The sequence below is a fragment of the Alosa alosa genome, chromosome 20 (genome assembly GCF_017589495.1).
Source record: "Alosa alosa isolate M-15738 ecotype Scorff River chromosome 20, AALO_Geno_1.1, whole genome shotgun sequence".
NCBI classification, from domain to species: Eukaryota; Metazoa; Chordata; class Actinopteri; order Clupeiformes; family Clupeidae; genus Alosa; species Alosa alosa.
Genome location: NC_063208.1, coordinates 19,810,533 through 19,825,738, shown reverse-complemented (window position 1 = coordinate 19,825,738; position 15,206 = coordinate 19,810,533). Strand labels below are relative to the sequence as shown.

Here is a 15,206-nt window from a genome sequence, read left to right as displayed (position 1 = left end):
CAGCCCATGGATCTTAATCAGGGCTGTTTGTCGTCCTCATGTCTGGTGAGACGTTACCTGGCATCGCTGAGTTTGTGTCTCTGTTTGTTTAGCCCGCAGTGATGTGTGTTATTGTTGTCGTCGCCAGGTGTTGTGACAAACCACTCGCCGAGACGGTGTCCTGTCAGTCCAGGCGTCTGTTGCTCTGTCGATATGGTTTGGTTGCCTGGACGATGGTGCAGGCTCGTGCTATGATGCGGAGAAGCTGGTGTGCTTGGTGCACTGTGGATGTGTGGATTTGTGTGGAGCGTGTGTGTGTGTGTGTGTGATCACACTATCATGCTGGGCAGACATGTGTGAAGGCATTTGGAACTCCTGGTGTCAGTCAGAAGGCAGATGCTGAATGTACCCAGTGATTATTCCCTGTGTATGTATGTGTGTGTATCTGTCTCAGTCTCTGTGTGTGTGTGTGTGTGTGTGTGTGTGTGTGTGTGTGTCTGTCAGTGGGTATATGTGTGCCTATCTAACACTCAGTTTCTGTGTGTGTGTGTCTGTCAGTGGGTATATGTGTGTCTATCTAACACTCAGTTTTGTGTGTGTGTGTGTGTGTGTGTGTGTGTGTGTGTGTGTGATGTATTGAATTTCTATTTGTCTGTTTACATGTTTTGTAGTATATAGCCTAGGGTGCATGTTTTCTTATGCATTCTGTGTGTGTGTGTTTGTGAATGTAAGCTCATCTCCCCGCGTGCATTTAAACAGCAGGTTTGTTCAGGCTGAAATGCCGATCTGCTTGGGTTGTTGATGTGTGTTCAGTATTTAGCCTGTGATTCGTTCTCACTGAGCTTTTATACTGTATGTGGCTGTGTGGGTGTCATGGTCCCTCTCTCTTTGTGTATTTGTGTTTGTGTTGGGTGTGTGTGTGGGGGATTTTTTCTCTCTCTCTCTCTCTCTCTCTCTCTCTCTCTCTCTGTGGGATTCTCTCTTTCTCTCTCTCTCTCTGTGTGTGTAGATAGATAGATAGATAGATAGATAGATAGATAGATAGATATACTTTATTGTTCCCCAGGGGAAATTCAAGGTCTCAGTAGCATACAGACAACACACACACATTCACTAACAGCAGAAAAAGTAATTAAAAGTATATAATATAAAAACACAACTAAGCAATAAGGACAGTAGAAGATAAATAATATAATTCTAAAAACAGGATCCACATAGTGATGATTAATCAATCAAGAGGCGCTTGCAATGACTGAGGCAGGGTGTGTGTGTGTGTGTGTGCGCGCACATCATGCCGTGGTATATGATTAGAAGAGGAGTCTGAAGCTATCTCATAGGGCTCCATGAATAATACACCAACCGCCAGCACACCATGAAATAACAAAAAGCCCAGGAGTACTGCTGCCTCACTGAACTGTGTGTGTATATGTGTGTGTGTGTGTGCCTGTCTTTTGTTATGAGAATACAGTGTGTGCTGTTCTCTTTGTAAGTTTACTTGTTACACATGGGGAGAGCATGTGTTTCTGTACATTTGCAGTATTCTCTCTCTCTCTCTCTCTATCTCTGTGTGTATATGTGTGTATGTGAGAGAGTGTGTGAGTGTGTAAGTGCTCATAGTATAGAAACATAGATGGTACTATATGTGTTCCTGTATGCATCTGAGCAGATTTGTAGGAACACGTTATAGAATATGCTGGTGGTGGTTCAATATTCAATTATGGGGATGGCATATTCTGTTCACATAGTAGCATGTAGAACATGGTGGTGATGGAAACGAATGCAGATGGCTTGTGTGAGTGTTTGGGTTTGTGTATTTGTGTCTGTCTGTGCAAATGTCTGTGCAAGTGTGTGTGTGTGTGTGTGTGTGTGTGTGTGTGTGTTTTACACCCTTACTTGTGCCTGTGACGGAACGATAGCACAGTCACATATCTCAGCCAGGTGCATAAGCAGAGGTGTGACCTGTGTCACCTTGCTGTCTCTGTATGACGGTGAGATTGTGTGTGTGTGTGTGTGTGTGTGTATGCATGTGAGGGAGAGATAGCGGTGGTAACTGAGGAACAGGGCTCCTGTGGCAGATGGAGGAGAGAGAGAGGAAGAGAGGAAGAGAGAGAGTGAGAGGCAGGAGGGGTGTGTGAGAAGAAAGTGAAGGAGAGGGCTCCCATAGCAGCTGAGAGCTCCAGATGGAGGTTGGGCATTAGGTGTGTGTGTGTGTGTGTGTGTGTGTGTGTGTGAAAGAGAGAGTCTGTATGTATTGATAAACAGTGGTTGAGATGTTTAAATGTGCATGCCTGCAAATGCATGCACATGCTTGTGTCTGTGGGTATGTGACCGTTTTAGCAACTGGAGGCAGAGATTTGTGTTGAGGTGGGTGTGTGTTTGTGTGAGTCAGTATGTATGGTGTGCAGAGATACGGGGAGACTTGAAGTATGCACAGCGATGTAAATGTGGGAGAGTGGCCAAGGAGTTTGTGTGTTGGTATTCAAGCTTGAGTGTGTGTGTGTGTGCGCGTGCATGTGTAGGTGTGTGTGTGTGTGAGTGAGCGAGAGAGAGAGAGACAGTATACATGTATGTGAATGTATATGTGTTTAGACAAGAGGTAAAATAGTGTCTTTCCTCACCTCCCTATGTGTCTTCCCTGCCTCTCTACATCTCTCCTTTATCGCTTTCTCGCTTTCTCTCTCTTTTTTGCTTCCTTCATCTCTCTCTCTCTCTCTCTTTCTCTCTGTGCCTCATTCATCCTTCCCTCCTTCATCCATCCCACCCTGCTCTCTCTTTCTCTCTCTTTTTCCCTGACTCCCTGCTGTTTAGTGTGGATATTAGTATTTGCATGGCAAAAGTGCTATTCCCTGAGGGCGCAGAGTGTCTGTTAGCCTGTCATTGCCTCTGAAATGCCTGTTTGTGTGTGTGTGTGTGTGTGTGTCTGTGTGTGTGTGTGTTGTGATGAAAGTGTGTCTCATATGGAGACAGAATAGACAGAGACGGCAGGCACTAAAAGCAGCTCTGCCATTTTAACCCAAAGCCTCTACCTAGTCGTCAAGCTACACACACACACACACACACACACACACACACACACGCACACACACACATTTATGCAAAATACTTTTTTTTGTCAGTCAGACGGGGACATCTCAATCGCTGTTACTGTACCTGTAGCTGTAGCTAAGCATTTGTTTGTGTGTGTGAGTGTATTTATGTGTGTGTGTATGTGCATGGATTTTTGTGGGGGTTTTTTCTGTGTGCGGAGGTGGGTTAGATGCTTTAAGCTGCCGAGGCAAAAGGGGGAGGTCCCGCAGGATTCAAGCTGTTGCTCTGACATCCACTTCGCCACTCTCCCCCGCGCAGCGGAGAATTCCTCCACTTGAAACGCTAGCGACGCCACACGCCGAAGACTGTCCATTCACGCCTGGCAGATTTTAAAGATCCAAGCATGTGTTTGATCTTGGTATGGAGAAGCAGCTTTAGTTTCTGATTTCACACAGTTTTCTGTAGAGGATGTACAGTGTGCGAATAGATGTTGGTGTGCTACGAAAAGCGTTCTGTCTTGTCTGGGCAGCACTTGTGTTATTTTTGCTCGTGTACAAGCATGTACATTTGTGTCAGCATGACTGCCCTGGTGCATAGTTGTGTGAGCATATGAGCGTTATGGTGTATTTGTGTATTGTGTGTTGGTGTGGGTGTTGTTGTCTATTTGGTTATGTGCATGTGTGTGATCTGTTGTGTGTGTTGTGTGTGTGTGTGTGTGTGTGTGTGTGTGTTTGCATTTTAACTTTTATCAGTCAGCTAGTGTTTGGCTGCCAGGCATAATGGAAGGTGGGCCGACAGCCTTCCTTTTCTGCCACACTGATTTCTCTCTCTCAACGTCTGTACAGGTGGCACCATTACCCCCAGGCATCCTCTGTTTTGTGTGTGTGTGTGTGTGTGTACACACACATGTCAGTTTGCAGGGAGGTAACCCGCGGCAGCTGTATGTGACGTGCTTTGGAACGGGCTCCAGGGGAATGCGGGACCTGTACACACTTGCACTCGGAGTTGTCGGGGGCGATGACGTTTTTCTTCTCCTGTCACCCTGAAAGGCTGCCATTAAAAGGCGGGCTCGCCTCTCATTTTCCTCTTTTAGTAGCACACTCTCTCTCACACTCACACACACACACACACACACACACACACACACACACACACACACACACACATATATGTACACACACAGATGTGCGTGCACACACACACATATATACACACACAGATGTAGGTGCACCGCCCCACACACACACAGAAGGCAGTGTTTTGGACTCTAGTTTTGGCAGAGGAGAACAGACTTGGCAGGCAGAGGAAAAAAGAGCTGCCTTAGGGAGGTTTCTGTCGACTTGAGTGTACAAACACCTGCACACTCACACACACCCACATCCTGCAACAAACAAACACACACACACACACACACACATACACACACACAAACCCACAGACACACACATTTTTACAATACCTACAACACTCACTCACAACTCACTCACTCACTCAATCACGCATGCACACTCACCTACACTCATACACAAGCTTGTCTTCAGGTGGAGCTTTGTGGTGGAGTTGAAGCCTACATTCCCCCTCAAGGTGACTGCTCTCTGCATTTATATTCATGAGCTGTCTGCTAGTTAGGTATGTTAATGCCTCTGCTGTCATGATTATATCTGTGTGTGTGTGTGTGTGTGTGTGTGTGTGTGTGTGCGTACAAGTACTTGAAAGTTTTGTGAGTGTATTTATGTATGAGAATTCCTGTCTGAGAGGGAGAGTGTGTGGTTTTTAACCTGAATGGTTGAGGGTTTGTGTATGTGTGTGTGTGTGTGTGTGTGTGTGTGTGTGTGTGTGTGTGGGTGTATGTTTCTACCTGAGAGAGTGTGTGTGTCTTGTTTTGGTTGTTCTACTGCACTGTACTAATAAGCCACAGGCAAGTTTTTGATTGGAAAACTGTATGATTATGCAGCCGCGGTGAGCTGTCTAGTTTGAGAGAGAGAGTGTGTGTGTGCGCATGTGTTTGTGTGTGCTTGGCTTTCCAGATGCCACTCGTGACTTTCATGAGCACGTCTGAGCTGACTGGTCAGGTCTTGCATTTATGCGGTGTGTGTGTGTGTGTGTGTGAGGTGGGAGAGCACGGTCACACACATTTTCCACCCTTCCTTCTCCTCTCACCAATAGATTAGTGTGTGTGGGTGTATGTTTCTACCTGAGAGAGTGTGTGTGTGTGTGCGCATGTGTGTGTGTTTGTGTGTGCTTGGCTTTCCAAATGCCACTGTGACTTTCATGAGCACCTCTGAGCTGACTGCTCAGGTCTTGCATTTATGCGTGTGTGTGTGTGTGTGTGCGCATGTGTGTGTGTTTGTGTGTGCTTGGCTTTCCAAATGCCACTGTGACTTTCATGAGCACCTCTGAGCTGACTGCTCAGGTCTTGCATTTATGCGTGTGTGTGTGTGTGCGCATGTGTGTGTGTTTGTGTGTGCTTGGCTTTCCAAATGCCACTGTGACTTTCATGAGCACCTCTGAGCTGACTGCTCAGGTCTTGCATTTATGCGTGTGTGTGTGTGTGCGCATGTGTGTGTGTTTGTGTGTGCTTGGCTTTCCAAATGCCACTGTGACTTTCATGAGCACCTCTGAGCTGACTGCTCAGGTCTTGCATTTATGCGTGTGTGTGTGTGTGGGTGTATGTTTCTACCTGAGAGAGTGTGTGTGTGTGTGAGTGTGTGTGTGTGTGTGTGTGTGGGTGTATGTTTCTACCTGAGAGAGTGTGTGTGTGTGTGAGTGTGTGTGTGTGTGTGTGTGTGTGTGTGAGTGTGTGTGTGTGCTGCATAAGTACTTGAAAGTTTGTGGAGTGTATTTATGTATGAGAATTCTGTCTGAGAGGGGAGTGTGTGGTTTTTAACCCGGAATGGTTGAGGGTTTGTGTATGTGTGTGTGTGTGTGTGTGTGTGTGTGTGTGTGTGGGTGTATGTTTCTACCTGAGAGAGTGTGTGTGTCTTGTTTTGGTTGTTCTACTGCACTGCATTTCATTGCCACAGGCAAGTTTTTGATTGCACCTGTATGATTATGCAGCCGTGTGAGCTGTCTAGTTTGAGAGAGTGTGTGTGTGTGTGTGTGTGCGCATGTGTGTGTGTTTGTGTGTGCTTGGCTTTCCAAATGCCACTGTGACTTTTCATGAGCACCTCTGAGCTGACTGCTCAGGTCTTGCATTTATGCGTGTGTGTGTGTGTGTGTGTGTGTGTGTGTGTGTGTGTGTATGAGGGGGGGAGAGCACGGTCACACACATTTTCCACCCCTTCCTTCTCCTTCACCAATAGATTAGTGTGTGGGTGTGTGCGCGTCCGCAGGGGTTCTCTTGCATTTGCTGAGTGGGAGCGCGTACCTGCCCGCGCCGGAGTGTCTGCCCGCTCGACTGACACCACAATGGGCTGCGTCGCTGCCGCCGCGTCGTCGGTGGTGATGGGCAATGCGGCTCATATCCGCATCCATGCGTGGACAGACACTAATGACATAATTATCAGCCATTAGTGTCAGGCCCTGTTTACGACTTCATCCCTCTCGCGGCACTTCATTTTGAGTGCCGAGACCTTTTACGGTCCCCGCTGGTCCCTTGAAGGCCATCAAAATGGGAACTTGAGGAACACAGGCGGTGGCAGTGGCGAAGACGGTGGAGAAGTTGTACTTTCGTGGTGGGGGTTGCTTGTTTTTCTTTCTTTCTTTTTTCTTTTTTGCAGAAGAGCAGAGTGTGATGGGAAAGGGAGGTAGATGATGGATGCGGTGGAATAGGGTGTTTGTGTATATTGGGGGTGTGGGGGATGGTGATTTGGAGGAAGGGAGGGATTGAGGGAGTGATGAATGAAACTGGAAGCAATATATATAGAGAGAGAGTGAAAGAGAAAGGGAGGACACAAAGAAGAGAGAACATGCTGGAGATAGGAGACTGATAGTGGGAGTTTGACAGATGCAGGCGATAGCAGGAACCAGACACTGAGTGTAAGACTGATGTCATGAAAGAGAGAGAGAGAGAGGTAGATCAGAGAGCGAGAGAACAGAGAGGGGGGAAGAAAGGACTATCTGTCTGTGTGTAAGGTGGACGACAGAAACATGGATGGAAGAGAATGAGCGAGAGATGACAAATGAAGATAGTAAAAGGCGTACACGAGCCGGCGAAATGGAAGAAAGACAAGCGAGAAGCGCGATTAGAGAGACAGAGAAGTGAATTAGCGACAGAGAGAATGAGAGAGATGGAGAGAATCAGAGCAAGACAGAGAGAGAGAGAAAGAGAGGGAGGGAGGGAGGTAGCCAGGGAGGCAAAGTTTCAGAGAGGATGAAAGAAAGAGAGAGATAGAGTGAGAGAGAGTGAGGTTGTGCCAAGGCAGTAATGTGGTGTGATCAACACTAATGGCCTGAAACTGCGCGTCCACCGCGACCGCGAACTGGAGCTAAATAATAACACTAATATGGCTGTCACGAGATGTGCTTTTGTCAGCGTCTCTCTCTTTCTCTCTCTCTTGATCTATCTCTCTCTCACTCTGTTTGTCTGTATGGATGTGTGGGTGGGTGGATGTTATTGTGGGTCTATGAATAAATGTGTGTTTATATTAGGGCTTCAAAAACAGAATTTATTTTCAGTTTGCTCAGTATCGCTCCAACCATATCCAGTGCTGTTTTGCAGTCTTCCTGCTCTTACCTTTCGACTTGGGAGAAGACTTGCATTAGTATTGTTCCCCTCCCACGTCCAGGGCCATATTTCACCAAACCAGGGGCTCAAAGCAAATAAAGGTATGAGCAGGCAGTGAATGTACATTTTTTTTTAAAAAGCTTAGAGTGTGATTCCTCTTTTGACAGGATGAATTTCACATCATTAGTGAAGAGTAGCCTAATTGTGCACATTCATATGCACAGGACATTCCATGTACTGAATGCACATTTTCCAGGATGCTATTCATGAGAGTCTTGTATTAGACCCACTTTCTGGCATTCCTATCTTTTACCCATTTCAGTGGGAACTGAAGCTCAGGACAAATTGGGCAAAATGTCATTGGATATATTAAATTTAATGATAAGGTGGCTCACATTTTTTTTTCTTCATTCTCATATTTTTCCCTTTATTTTGCACACAAAGCCTATGCTATGGGATAATGCTTCCTTGCCAGTGTAAAGGCATTATAGGAATGTGATCATAAATGCTGAATACATCTAAGGACTACAACATGAACGCAGAAGTAGATGAAGAGAATCTTATTAACTGATTTGGTGTGGACCTTGACAGCTCATTGTGTAACTGGCTTTCACACATAAATGAATAGATGAGAGTGCAGCTGTGGCTAAAAACTGTAGCACTGAAGTAATCAGGCCAAAAACCAAGGGACTAATTGTCTGCCACTAGCTTCAGAAACATTCACAAGCAAATGAAATTGTAATTTGAATGAAAGCAGACTAGACTGGACGGCGCATTGATCCAAAGATATCTGGGAATTTGGAGGGAGGCTAAAACATAAATTGGGCCTGTGGGCTCATTGTAATTCTTGTGAAACAGTAGGCTACACAAAGCTTTTAAGAAATAACTGTACCATACATTTCAAACTCTCCTGAAGGATTTACCATAAACTATTTACCATAGATACTTATTTATGCAGGAAAAATGCCTTCGACAAGCATGACCTTGGCAAAAAGAAGCTCAAACATGCAAAACACATGATGTCCGTCTTGAATTTGAAATAACCTTGCATTACCCATAGTACCTAAATGGATTATATTGTCCCTTAAAGTGCTGGTCTCCCAGAATAACACAAGATGACCTTTATTTGGCTCTTCTAATAGCAGCATAACAGCAAAGACCATAACAGGACATATTCTCTGAGGAACTGGAGAAATGCAAAAGCTGAACAATTTTATGTCTGTCTACAAAAGTTTCCTTGGTCTAAAGATTTCTTGACTGTGCTCTTTGTCTTTTTTAATTGATCAGTATGATGTGGTTTTCAATTCCATTTTCACCGCAGTAAAGGCATCACTCTTTTCTGCTGAACAATAGCCCTAAACACGAATACATTTTCGAAAGCATATTAATCACATTATTTAGTCGGAAATTGCATTTGTGCGGAGCTGAGTAGTGTGTGTGTGTGTGTGTGTGTGTGTGTGTGTATGGAGTGAGCATGCTATCAGCACTGGTTGCACAGCTAGATGCAACCCCGCCGCCAGCCGCATCCACGCAACAGGGAGGCGAGTGACGGTAACCGGGCCGCTGCACCCAGCAACAGACCATTACCTCCTCGGGTCCACAGGTGCAGAAAGCCATGTCCATCCGCAGCATTTGCACAAAGCCCCACGGGGGAGGGGGACGACGAGACGGAGAGGGAGGGAGGGAAAGAGAGTGGTGGTGAGGAGGGAGAGTGTGAAAGAAAAAAAAAAAAAGAACCTTTTATTCCTCCTTTCACTATTCCTGCTCCTCTATTTCCTCGCCTCTAAAGAATATGACTCCAGCCTGCGTGTGAGTTCAATCAGTGGGCTTTTGAAATAGACGCGTCGCAGTGGGAGACATTTGTACTCCTCCTCCTCCTCCATCCCCCTTTCCTCCTCTCCTCCTCTCCTCTTCCCCTCCCTCTACCGCCACGCCTGTTGTGTGTGTCCCCACCCCACCCCCACCCATTGGTGTTGGTGTTTGTTATTGCGTGCGGGTGCAGCGGTTGGTCTCCCGTGCTGAAAGGGAATGAGATGTTCTCCCGGAGATTTGGAAAACAAGCGCGCTCAGATGTGCAGGTCGACGGGAAATCGGCGCTTTGATCTCGGCTGGGCCTGCTGCTGGGATCGGTGGGCTGCGAAATACTCTGAAAGCCGCGCTTTTCTCACCCCCCACCTCCTTCCTCCTTTTCTTACCTTCTCCCACCCTTCCTCTCTCTCTCTCTCTCAATTTCTCTATCAGTCTCTCTTTCTTTTTATATGTCTAAACTCTCTCTGACTTCTGCTCTCAATCTCACTTATACGTTCTCCCTCACGGTCTCACACAACTGACCTGTGTGCGTGCTCATCCACCCCTCTCACTTTCTCTCTCTCTCTCTCTCTCACTCTCTCTAACTCTCTTTCACTCTCTCTCTCCATCTCAATCTCATGATGACTATTCCTCTATTCATGCGGTTTGATTTCAGAGCCAAATGTGATTTCATTCAGAACGAACTCTACATGCTCTGCTCCCCACCTCTACCCATACTCTCTCTCTATTCTTTCCTTTATCTTCTCTCTCTGCATATTATGGTCCAATAAAGGATTTTTAAATTCAGAAAAGCCTCTCTCTTTCTTTTCTTTTCTCTCTCTCTCTTTTCTTTTCTTCGCTTACTGCCAAGCTTCTCTCTCTCTCTCTCTCTCTCTCTCTTTCCATCCTTCTTTGTGCCTCTGGAGGCTTAGTCCATCCCAGCAGTCATCATGGCTCTCTCGTTCCTAAAAGAGGTCTAATCCAGATACGTGTGGCTAGGCTCCTTCAGTGTCTCGACACACTTAACCGCTCTGCTTCTAGAGGTGTTCGCTCACTCTTTCCCTCTCTCTCTGTCTCCTCTCTCTTCTCTTCCTCCCTCGTTCCCTCCATCTCTTTCTCTCCTCCCTTGTGGCCAGGGTGAAAGGCCGACTGAGAAACCCAGTAATGGAGGTTAAGTGCACTGGAAGCTGTCTCCAGTCAGCGCATTCCTCTACTGATCTCCCTCTCCCCCTCACTCACTCTCTTTCTCTCTTTCTCTCTTTCTCTCTCTCTCTCACTCACACACACACACACACACACACACACACACACACACACACACACACACACACACACTGTGTTTGTCTTCCTCTTACTGTCTTTCTATCTGTCTTTCTGTCTCTTTCCCTCTCTCCCTGTCTCCCTCTCTCCCTCTCCATCACTTTCTGTCCCTGGCTCTCCATTGTGTCAACATGGAAAAGTAAGGAGGTGGAGGACCGCATGGGAGCCTGACAGCAATGATGGATGAGTGTGTGCGCACACTTGTGTGTTTGCGTTTCAGTGTGCATGGGTGTGTGTGTGTGTACATGTGCTTTCAAGCTGAAGGTGTGTGTGTGTGTGTGTGTACACTTGTGTGTTTGCGTTTAAGTGTGTATGGGTGTGTGTGTGTACATGTGCTTTCAAGCTGAAGTGTGTGTGTGTGTGTGTGTGTGTGTGTGTAAGAGAGTGTTTGTGCATTTGTTGGTGGGTGGGTGGATGACAAGAAAACTAACCCTATGTTCCCGACAGGCTTGGAGAGTTAGGAGGCGAGAGCGCAAGAGAGATTGGAGAGAAAGAGAGGGAGAGGGATGGGGCAGAGGAGAGAGAGCAAGCGGGAGTGTTCCAGTTTTATTAGAGGAAGACATGAAGGGGAGGGGACAGACCATTCCGGGGTCGCCGAGGTCAATCCTACTGTAGCTCTTCGAGCTGCACCTAATAACTCACCCTGATTAACAAGACTGCTGCTTTAACCTGAGGCAGGGCGGACTGGCACTGACAGGGAAGGAGGCGGTAGCCATTTTTTTCTTCTCAGTGGAGGCAGTCCTGTTGCTTCTCTAGCTATAACCAATAACTCAACCTGGTGGTGAAGATCCAGGCACTCCCCTGAGGAAGAGAGACATGGAATGACTGGATGGAAGAGGCAGCCATTTTGTTTCTAGTTTCTAGATTCTTTCTGCTTCTTTCCTTCCTATTCTTAAATCCTCAAAATTTGAATGGCTGTCATGAGCATGCGATAACTGACCCGAGTGCAGTAAACTAGGGCAGTTAACAGGAACAGAAGTGCCGCCCTAGGCTGACCTGGCCCCTTAAGTGCTCCACTGTTATGGTACCTACCATCACAGACTTTCTTGGAGGATTTTTTTTTTAAGCGTTGGACTGGAGGTGGATAGGTATTGTAAGATTTTTACAATTACACGCAAGGAAAGTAATTTCGAAGATTGCCCGAGGGTGAGTGGCATGGTGAGTGTAGCAGGAGAGAAAATACCGACCACCTGAAGTCGAGGGACGCTAAATTATCTGGACACATTAACAACAGACATCTGCTAAAGGCCACTAGACAGCTGCTCTCTTTTCAACAGGACTGTGAGTGTAACGAGTGAGAGAGAGAGAGGCAGGGAGAGAGGGAGGAGTGTAAGAGAGGGAAAATAAGAAGCATGGCTGGCGTTTGGGGTTTAAGCACATTAAAGCGATTTAGGCCGGCATATGTTTGCTGTATCGCTGTTGAGAAGGGGTTGGAGGGAAGGGGGGAGGGGAGGAAGGATGGTGTGCAAAAGGAGGGATGCAACAGCTGGGTCTAGAAGAGGAGAGAAAACGGGTTTAGGGAGGCTTTGATTGGATGACAGCAGAATGGGTGGAGGAGAGATGGAAAAGAGAGGGAGAGGAGATGGAAAGGAGGAGGATCATGAGAATGAATGGTGAAGCGTGAGAGCATTGTGCAGGTGAAAAAAGGAGGTGAGGAAGATTAGATGATGGCGATGGGGAGGGGTGGTGGAGTGGGAAAAGGCAGAGAGAGGGGGATAGAGAGAGAAGAGAAAGGACAGAGGAGAGGAGAGGAAACCCCACTGAGAGACCGTGATTAAGGGCAGCCAGCTCGCCTGGTGTGCCTGACACACTGAGACAGAGAGAGGAAGAGGGAGAGAGAGAGAGGGAGAGGGAGGGAGAGGGAGGGAGAGAGAGAGAGAGAGGGAGGGAGAGAGAGAGAGAATAGAAGGGTGGAGGGGAGGTCTGATTTGCTGTCACCAGGCTGGCAGGGAGAACATGCTGCCGCCCCACAGTGAGAAATAGAATGAGGAAAATAGAAAGAGGGAGAGAGAAGAGTGGAAAAAAGAACGAGCAAAAAACAAGAGAGAGAGAGAAAGTGAGTAGCAGGAAAACGGAGAGAATGAGAGAGAAGGTGATCTCTTCTATCTGCGACGGGTGCAGAAACACATTTACCATCACAAAGCGCCGAAAGAAAGGGGAGCAGCAGTTGCCAATTAAAGAAAAAAAAGCACCCGAGAATTTTCCAACAGGGCGACACGCCATTACCCATTGAGCCCCCACAAGGTCAATATGCTGAGCTGAGCTGCAGGCCTTTCTAAAACATTAATTCAAGTAATCATTGAGACCAAGACGCGCCGCTCGAGTTTGGAGGAGGGTGGTGGAAGGGGGGGAATTAACAGTGGATTACAGTCCGCCGACCCTAGGCATGAATGAATAAGATATTTATAACTTAAAGCTCCAGTGCGATCAAATGTTCATCACATTTAACCACACCCCCCTACCCCCATCACCACCACCACCCCCCCTTCCAACCATTCCCCTCACTCAAATTCTCACTCACATTATCATTCAAATAGAGCCTAATCTCGAAGCAGCGAGCATACACACACGCCGAAAAAAAAACTAGAAGCTGTTGCCCGAGTCGCCAGCGCGCCATCTCACAATCCCCTCGACGCACTGACACGCTTGACTCCTGTTCTCGTGCTGCAGTGAAGGCAGGGTGGCGAGGGGAGGTCTGGAAGTGAACAATGAGAGTCGTCACAGAGCCGACAGCACTCTTACATCTGTGAGATCAGTGACATCCACAGGGAGAAGAGAGGGAGGGCAGAGGAGGAGGAAGGAAAGATAGAAAGAGGGGATGAGCGAGAGAGAAGTAGAGGGAGAGGTGGGGTACAGAGAGTGTGTGTGCGAGAGAGGGAGAGTGCATGATTAAGGAGGTGGAAGAGGGAGACAGAGGAGAGGGCTAGAGATGGAGGGAATTGAGAGATAGAGGGGAGAGGGGGATACAGAGAGAGAGAGATGAAGAAAGGAGCAGTGAGGGCTAGAGGCAGAGAGTGAGAGAGAGAAGGGAGGGAGAGAGGAGGAAAAGTGAGAGAGAGAAAGAGAGAGAAGCGTCATGCATGCCAAAACTGTAAGTTGCTGTGACATTGAGACATGCACATGCAGTGTATGGAGATATGCACACTGACACCAGAGGCAAGACATGACACACACACACACACACACAAATCTGTACACTATCTCACACAAACATACACCACACACACACACACAAACATACAGTAAATCTGAACACACATTTGAATGCTTAACACAAATTTGAATGCTTACACACACACACACACACACACACACACACACACACACACACACACACACACACACACACACACACAGACATACACACACACACAGAGTAGGCCGCTTCCTCTCATGTTTAGAGGCGTGGTTCATGTGTGGCAGAAGGGGCTCCCAGTGGCTTATAGCCCCCGCCTCAGTGTGTGAGCCCGGCACAGGGGTGGGGTTGAGCTGTCAGTGCCACCAGGCGCTCCGCCACTCTCTGTGACAACGCTTCCAATGGACCACCCCGGGCACCCTGCGCGCCGCACAGCGGTGCCACGCTCCACTCTCAAAGAGAGGGAGCTGTAAATATAGCCTCTCTTCTCATTGTTTTCTTCTATTGAGATATCAGGGCTGTTTGGGCTCTTTAGTGCAGTTTGTAAGTCTATTTGGTTTGATGTCTTTATCACGCTTCTGTGCATGCTGCACTCGCTTTCCTCCCCTTCCCTTTATCTCTCTCTCTCTCCCTCCCTCCCTCCGTCCTTCTCCTTCCTTTGCTCCCTCTCTCCCTCTCTCCCTCCTCCCTCGCTCTCTGCCCCCTCTCTCTCTTCCTGTGACTTTCTAACTTTGGTGCAGCTTGTTTCTTCCTTCTCACCAACCCTTCTCCCTCTGCATCTCTCTCTCTCTCTCTCTCTCTCTCTCTCTCTCTCTCTCTCCTCTCTCTGCCTCTCTCTTTCTCTCTCTCTCTCTCCTCTCTCTCTCTCTCTGCCCCTCTCTCTCTCTCTGTCTCTCTCTCTCCTCTCTCTCTCTCTGCCCCTCTCTCTCTCTCTCTCTCTCTCTCTCCTCTCTCTCTCTCTCTCTCTCTCTCTGCCTCTCTGCCTCTACCTCTTTCTCTCTCTCTCTCTCTCTCTCTCTCTCTCTCTGCCTCTCTCTTTCTCTCTCTCTCTCTCTGCCTCTCTCTCTCTCTCCTCTCTCTCTCTCTCTCTCTCTCTCTCTCTCTCCCTCTCTCTCTCTCTCTCCTCTCTCTCTCTCTCTCTCTCTCTCTCTCTCTCCTCTCTCTCTCTGCCTCTCTCTCTCTCTCTCTCTCTCTACCTCTTTCTCTCTCTCCTCTCTCTCTCTCTCCTCTCTCTCTGCCTCTCTCTCTCTCTCTCTCTCTCTGCCTCTCTGCCTCTACCTCTTTCTCTTT

General features: G+C 47.6%; 1 protein-coding gene across 1 annotated transcript in view; it reads left to right on the top strand.

The window, feature by feature from the left end:
• The first annotated feature begins 212 nt into the window (after nucleotides 1-212).
• LOC125285688 overlaps nucleotides 213-15,206 on the top strand; it is a 24,576-nt gene continuing 9,582 nt past the window's right edge. Inside the window, exons 1-2 of the mRNA XM_048230227.1 lie at nucleotides 213-247; nucleotides 6,339-6,482. Of these exons, the coding sequence (XP_048086184.1) occupies nucleotides 213-247; nucleotides 6,339-6,482 (179 nt within the window). The remainder of the gene's footprint in view (nucleotides 248-6,338; nucleotides 6,483-15,206) is intronic.